Source organism: Colletes latitarsis, chromosome 12, assembly GCF_051014445.1.
Source record: "Colletes latitarsis isolate SP2378_abdomen chromosome 12, iyColLati1, whole genome shotgun sequence".
NCBI classification, from domain to species: Eukaryota; Metazoa; Arthropoda; class Insecta; order Hymenoptera; family Colletidae; genus Colletes; species Colletes latitarsis.
Window position 1 is genome coordinate 21,283,840 of NC_135145.1, and position 7,418 is coordinate 21,291,257.

The 7,418-nt window shown below is 37.6% G+C and overlaps 1 protein-coding gene across 1 annotated transcript; it reads left to right on the forward strand.

Moving 5' to 3' along the window:
* Positions 1 to 1,871: 1,871 nt before the first annotated feature.
* Positions 1,872 to 7,063, forward strand: LOC143348859 (sodium-coupled monocarboxylate transporter 2). The gene is made up of 8 exons (XM_076779533.1): positions 1,872 to 2,089; positions 2,157 to 2,502; positions 2,689 to 2,843; positions 2,912 to 3,052; positions 3,113 to 3,221; positions 3,292 to 3,513; positions 6,302 to 6,804; positions 6,937 to 7,063. Exons 1-8 carry the CDS (start codon positions 1,872 to 1,874, stop codon positions 7,010 to 7,012), a joined length of 1,770 nt encoding a protein of 589 aa, XP_076635648.1. The 3' UTR covers positions 7,013 to 7,063.
* The last annotated feature ends 355 nt before the right edge of the window (positions 7,064 to 7,418 follow it).

The following is a 7,418-nucleotide window of genomic DNA, read 5'->3' on the forward strand; positions in this document are numbered from 1 at the left end:
ATGTAGACTTCGTCGGATACTTTTCTAAGCAACAAACGAAATCATTGTATCTTTCCGATAAGATTAAATGTATGTGGACAATTTAAAAATCCTTCGAACCAATAGTTGACAAACGCGAATGAAACTGCGGTCGGGTAGCTCGAGAGAAACAGGAAACTGAGACGTGAGTGCTGCAAATATATCTATTTTTATAAATAATATCCACAGATTAGGGCCCGAGTGAACATCAAGTTTAGTCATTTTTTATTCGCGTTGATAGAAGTTCGAATTTTCGATTTTTTAATTAAAAAACTTTACCAGCTACTCGAATTTTTTTCTCGAAAGCGTGTAGGATTTCCGGTGTATGTATTTTGACAAAAAATAATTGCAATTGATCTCTGCACCAGAAAATAATTTTTTCAGAATGATAGGAAATTTTTTAAGTTCGTCGAAAAATTTAGACATCTATTCGAATTTTTTTCTCGAAACTGAGTAGGATTTTGAGGGTATGTTTATTGATAAAAAATGATTGTAATTAACCCCCTTAGCCAAAAATAATTTTTTTAGAATGATTTGAAATTTTTTAATTTCGTCGAAAATTTGGTCCACCTAATCGAATTTTTTTCTCGAAACTGAGTAGGATTTTGGGGGTATGTATATTCATAAAAAATGATTGTAATTAACCCCCCTAGATAAAAATAATTTTTTTAGAATGATTTGAAATTTTTTAATTTCGTCGGAAAATTTGTCCATCTGTTTGAATTTTTTTCTCGAAAATGGTTAGGATTTCGAGGGTACGTCTATTCACCAAAAATGATTGTAATTGACCCTAGAACCTAGAAATAATTTTTTTAGAACGATTTGAAATTTTTCAATTTTGTCGAAAATTTGGTCCACCTATTCGAATTTTTTTCTCGAAAGTCAGTAGGATTTCGAGGGTATATCTAATGACCAAAAATGATTGTAATTGACCCCAGAACCTAGAAATAATTTTTTTAGAACGATTCAAAATTTTTTTTTTTCGCCGAAAAATTTAGGCACCTACCCCCTTTGTCGATTTTCCTTAAAATTTCGTTTTTCATTTTTAATTAATTTAATTGATGTTGTATGGAAATTTTGTTTAATACTTTTTTGTAGGTATCTATGAGCTCTGCTTCAAGAAAAAATTTCATTGAAATATATTCACTATTGTGGAAGTTATGGCTTTTTGAAAATTGGACCGTTTTTATGGGGTTTTTCTCATTTTGGGGGGTCAAGAAACAACTTTTCGAATATTTTTAGAATTTCTACATATTCTACATTAAAATACGCGTCGTTTGCTTTTGTAAACATTAAAATCGTGCAATCCGTTCAGAAGTTATGTCGTTTTAAAGATTCGCATACAATTTTGGGGAACCATTTCTGGCCTCACATTAGATTTTCAGTAATGAATTTTTTTCTTGAAAATGCATAGGATTTCGAGGGTATGTCTGTTGACCAAAAATGATTGTAATTAACCCTCTTAGCTAAAAATAATTTTTTCAGAACGATTTGAAATTTTTTAATTTTCTCGAAAAATTTCACACCTTCTCGAATTTTTTTCTCGAAACTGAGTAGGAATTCGGGGGTACGTCTATTCACCAAAAATGATAGTAACTAACCCCCTTAGCTAAAAACAATTTTTTCAGAATGATTTGAAACTTTTCAATTTCACCGAAAAAAGGCCCCCCCTGATTGATATTTCTTAAAAATTAGTTTTTGATTTTTAATAACTTAGTTTGACGCCCTATAGAAAAATTATCCAATACTTTTTTGTAGATATCTATGAGCTCTATTACACTAATAAATCTCATTACAATCCATTCACTATTGTAGAACTGATGATCGTTTGAAGATTGTTAATAAATTTTAGAATGGCGAACGAGACGAGATCAGTGCTACCTGGGCTCGAGTTGAAGCAATTCACGTTCGGATGGACCGATTACGTTCTCTTTAGCAGTCTCTTAGGCGTCAGCGTCGCGATAGGGATTTATTTCGGCTGTTTTGGCAAGAAACAGGACAACACCACCGAATACTTGCTCGGTGGTAAAACGATGTCCTGTTTCCCCGTTAGCATGAGTCTGATCGCCAGGTAATCAAGGATCCCTCGCTCGTAAAAAATATTCGATCGTAAAAGTTAATTTGCGTTCAATTTCCAGTCACATATCGGCGATTTCTCTGCTGGCTGTGCCCGTCGAAGTCTATCAGTACGGCACGCAGTACGCAGCCTGCGTTTTCACGTCCATCATATCGTGCAGCCTGATCTCCCTTATCTACTTGCCAGTATTTTACCAACTACAATTGAAGAGCACCTTCGAATACTTGGAGCTGAGGTTCACGAGGTCCGTCAGAGTCCTGGCCTCGTTCCTCTACACTCTATCCCTGCTCCTCTACGTTCCCCTGGTCATCTACCTACCAGCACTGGCATTCTCGCAGGCGACGTCGATCAATCTCTACTGGATCACACCGGTGATCTGCATCGTGTGTATATTTTACACGACCATAGTGAGTCCGCATTCTAAAATTAACGCAGCCGACATAGGTGTTTACAAACATGGTTGCGAAACATTCGTAACTCTATCAGCGATTTAAGATCCGCAGTTTGCCTTTGGCAAACACGCGCGCGAAACCGGTAGCGTTCGGTAACGCTACGCGATAAGAATTGATAAATCTCTGTCTCGAAACGCTCAGGGCGGCCTGAAAGCCGTGGTATGGGCGGACACTATCCAGATGACCATAACACTGGGCAGCCTATTCGCAGTGTTCTCGTTGGGCATTCTAGCCGTGGGTGGATTGCAGGAGATTTGGAGGATAGCTGAAGAGGGCCACAGGATCGTCTTCTGGAAGTACGACTTTCCTGAATTGGTATATTCGTTTTTCTTTGGAGATCTGATTTGCTTGCTTTCGTTTTTAGTATGGATCCCAGCCCGTACGTGAGGAACTCTTTCTGGATGATGTCTGTGGGTTTGACTGCGAACTGGCTGTCCGGTCTGGGGATCAATCAGATGTCCATGCAGAGATTCCTGGCCGTTCCAAATGCCAGAGAAGCTCACAAGTGGGTGTAAGAACGTTTTTAATATCGTAAGAGTTATATCAAGATATTGCTTTCTTCCAGGGCTGTTGGGTTCATGGGCTTCTGTTTCATAATTATAAAGTGGGTGTCTGTCTTCACTGGGCTGATAATGTACGCCAGGTACCACAAGTGCGATCCCATAAGTTCTCACGTAAGTTCCTTTGGAGATTCTGTTCTTTTTGGAGGAGGGGGGGAATAATAACGGGTCAATTGGTTTCCAGGTAATCGTGAGGAGCGACCAATTACTACCGTATTATGTGTTGGACGTTGCGGAGGATATTCCGGGACTTTCGGGTCTCTTTCTCGCTGGTCTCGTCAGCGCAGGGCTCTCCACAATGAGCGCTAATTTGAACACAGTCGCTGGCACAATTTACGAGGATTTCATCGATCCCTGGCTGCCCAACAGCAACGATAAAGAGGCCAGAGCCGCGAATATCATGAAAGTACGAAAAAACTACTTTTGATCAAATTCTAACGTTTCAAAAAAAGTGTGTTTTCGTAATTGCAAAAACACTTGTCATATTTTTAGAATAGACAGAGTGCTCTAGAAGTAAGAATAAGACTAAAGTGTTATATAACAGAATATTCATAAATGCTTTGTTAGGAAGTTATGACAAAAATATGAAATGTTTTTTTATTTACTAAATAAGTAAATGTATTAACATTTTGTTTTATGATAGTAACTGCTAGCTGAGGGGCATGAATAAATATTTTTTAAGGTTGAATTATGTGGGTAATTTCATTTCTGTAATAATTTCTTTATCAGAGTTTAGTTTCTATCATTTATCATATCAAGTATTCTTTATTTGATGATGATTTTTTGTTGTGATAAAATTTTGAAGTATTCTTCAAGTTTATGGTCAATAAACTGCAAAGAAACTCACGATATCGAAATTTTTTTCTTATTTTAATGTCCTGAATCTCAACCGAGTTTCACGGGTCATATTTTTGTTATAATTTCTTAACAAAGCATTTATGAATTTCTTGTTATACAAGGTGTTCGACCAATCATGGGAAAAGATTCAATGGGAGATTCTAGAGGCAAAAATAAGACGAAAATCAAGAATATTAATTTCTAGATAGAGGCTCCGTTAAAAAATTAAAATAAAAAATTTCGAATCGGTTTGAAAAAATTATTTTTAGATAAGAGGGTTAATTACAATCATTTTTGGTCAATAGACGTACCCTCGAAATCCTAAGCATTTTCGAGAAAAAAATTCGAGTTGGTGGACCAAATTTTCGACAAAATTGAAAAATTTCGAATCGTTCTGAAAAAATTATTTTCGATTGCAGGGGTCAATTGTAGTCATTTTTGGTTAATAGACATACCCTCGAAATCCTAACCATTTTCGAGAAAAAAATTCGAGTAGGTGGACCAAATTTTCGAGAAAATTGAAAAATTTCGAATCGTTCTGAAAAAATTATTTTCGATTGCAGGGGTCAATTACAATCATTTTTGGTCATTATATATACCCTCGAAATCCTATGCATTTTCGAGAAAAAAATTCATTACTGAAAATCTAATGTGAGGTTCCCCAAAATTTCATGTGAATCTTTAAAATGTCATAAATTCTGAACGGATTGGTCGATTTTAATGTTTAAATAAGCAAACTACGCGTATTTTGGTGGAGAATATGTAGAAATCGCAAAAATGTTCGAAAAATTGGTCCTTGTGCCCCGCAAAATGAGAAAAACCCCATAAAAGTGGTCCAATTTTCAAACAGCCATAACTCCCATAATTGTGAATATATTTCAATGAAACTTTTTTCTGGAGTAGAGCTCATGGGTACTTACAAAAAAGTATTAAACAAAATTTCCATACAACATCAATTAAATTAATTAAACATGAAAAACTAAATTTTAAGAAAAATCGACAGGGGGTAGGTGCCTAAATTTTTCGACGAAAAAAAAAAGTTTTGAATCGTCCTAAAAAAATTATCTTTAGGTAAGGGGGTTAATTACAATCATTTTTTGTCAAAATACATACCCCCGAAATCCTACCCACTTTCGAGAAAAAAATTCAAGAAGGGGGCAAATTTTTCAACAAAATTAAAAAATTTCGAATCGTCCTAAAAAAATTATTTTTAGGTAAGGGGGTCAATTTCAATCATTTTTGGTGAATACACATACCCTTGAAATCTCACACACTTCCGAGAAAAAAATTCGAACAGGCGGACAAATTTCAATAAAATTAAAAATGTTTAAAAAATCGTAACTCCTGAACGGATTGGGGGATTTTAATGCCTCAAAATGCAAACGCCGCGTATTTTAGTGTAGAATATGTAGCAATTATAAAAATATTCGAAAAGTTGTTTCTTGACCCCCTAAAATGAGAATAACCCCATAAAAATGGTCCAATTTTCAAACAGCCATAACTCCCATAAATGTGAATATATTTCAATGAAACTTTTTTCTGGAGTAGAGCTCATGGGTACTTACAAAAAAGTAATAAACAAAATTTCCATACAACATCAATTAAATGAATTAAAAATGAAAAACGAAATTTTAAGAAAAATCGACAGGGGGTAGTTGCCTAAATTTTTCGACGAAAAAAAAAAGTTTTGAATCGTCCTAAAAAATTATCTTTAGGTAAGCGGGTTAATTACAATCATTTTTTGTCAAAATACATACCCCCGAAATCCTACCCACTTTCGAGAAAAAAATTCAAGAAGGGGGCAAATTTTTCAACAAAATTAAAAAATTTCGAATCATCCTAAAAAAATTATTTTTAGGTAAGGGGGTCAATTTCAATCATTTTTGGTGAATACACATATCCCCGAAATCCTACCCACTTTCGAGAAAAAAATTCGAGTAGGGGGCAAATTCTTCAACAAAATTAAAAAATTTCGAATCATCCTAAAAAAATTATTTTTAGGTAAGGGGATCAATTTCAATCATTTTTGGTGAATACACATACCCTTGAAATCTCACACACTTCCGAGAAAAAAATTCGAATAGGCAGACAAATTTCAATAAAATTAAAAATGTTTAAAAAATCGTAACTTTTGAACGGATTGGGGGATTTTAATGTCTCGAAATGCAAACAACGCGTATTTTGTCGAAGAATATTCCGAAATTCCAAGAATATTGGTAAAATTTAACAAAATACATCGAATGTCTACTTGAAACGCGAATAACTTTCTAACGAAGCCTCGATCACCAAATTGTTATTCTCGATTTTCCGTATACCAAAAAAAAAAAACATGTTACACGTATCATAAAAATTTCCAGGGTACAGTGGTGGTGGCTGGCACGGTGTGCATGGTGCTGGTGTTCATCGTGGAGCGTTTGAGCGACATTTTCCAACTTTCCGTGACCTTGCACGGGGTCACAGGCGGAGCCATGCTGGGGATCTTCACCCTGGGGATGTTGGTACCGTGGGCCACGACGAAGGGCGCCATAACCGGCGGCCTGCTCTCCATGTTCTTCATGGTTTGGGTGATAGTGGGGGCGCAAGTGAACGTGGCGCAGAAACGATTGTTTTACCCGCCCCTCCCCACCTCCACGGAGAATTGCACCAACGTGGAAAGCCTATTCAACGCGACGATCGCTCAGATTCCCGCGCTGCAGAGCCCGGACGACAAACCATTCGTTCTTTACACCTTATCGTTCATGTATTACACTCTGGTCGGGTTTCTGATAGTGATGGTGGTGGGCACGCTGGTCAGCTTCATGTTCGGAGTGAACGATCTGAAGGACGTCGACAGGAACCATTTCCCACCCATCGTGCAAAGGTACGGTACCGTCCATCCGCGAGAAGAAGGCACAGCTTGTTTACATCCCCACTCTTCCCACTGTGAGTCAGGAGTGGGGATGTAAACACTCGTGGAAGAATGGTGCACAAGTTCATCCCCGTATAATTTCAGATTCTTGCCACCGAAAGAGTACAACGAAGTGCCCATGTACGCGATCCCGACGGAGAAAGAGAAGATCAACACGTGAATTTTTCTATGTTTCGCGAGGACGATTAAAGACCGATTTGTTAACAGTTGACCCCTCCGAGTTCGCTAGATCGTCTACTCCCACGCGTCTAGGCGCAAGCCCAGACATCCGGGACCGTCGAAGAGTCGTTACTGCACGTGTTCCCATTCACCGGGGCGGAGAAAAATTTTATCGGGCCCCGTTGGCGCGATACAGCTCGAAAATTGACTCTCGATCACAAAGGGGAGGACGTGTGTATATCAGAGGCACAATGGACGCCATTGGGCACGGTCCGACGATCGAGATGCGTGCTTTCTAAAGTACTCGCGGGCATTATGAAGTGTTAACATTCCTGTAACAACGTTTCCCGTTCGATTATGCCGGGCCTCGAGAGCCAGTTCCACGAAACGGTCCCCGTAATTTCGAA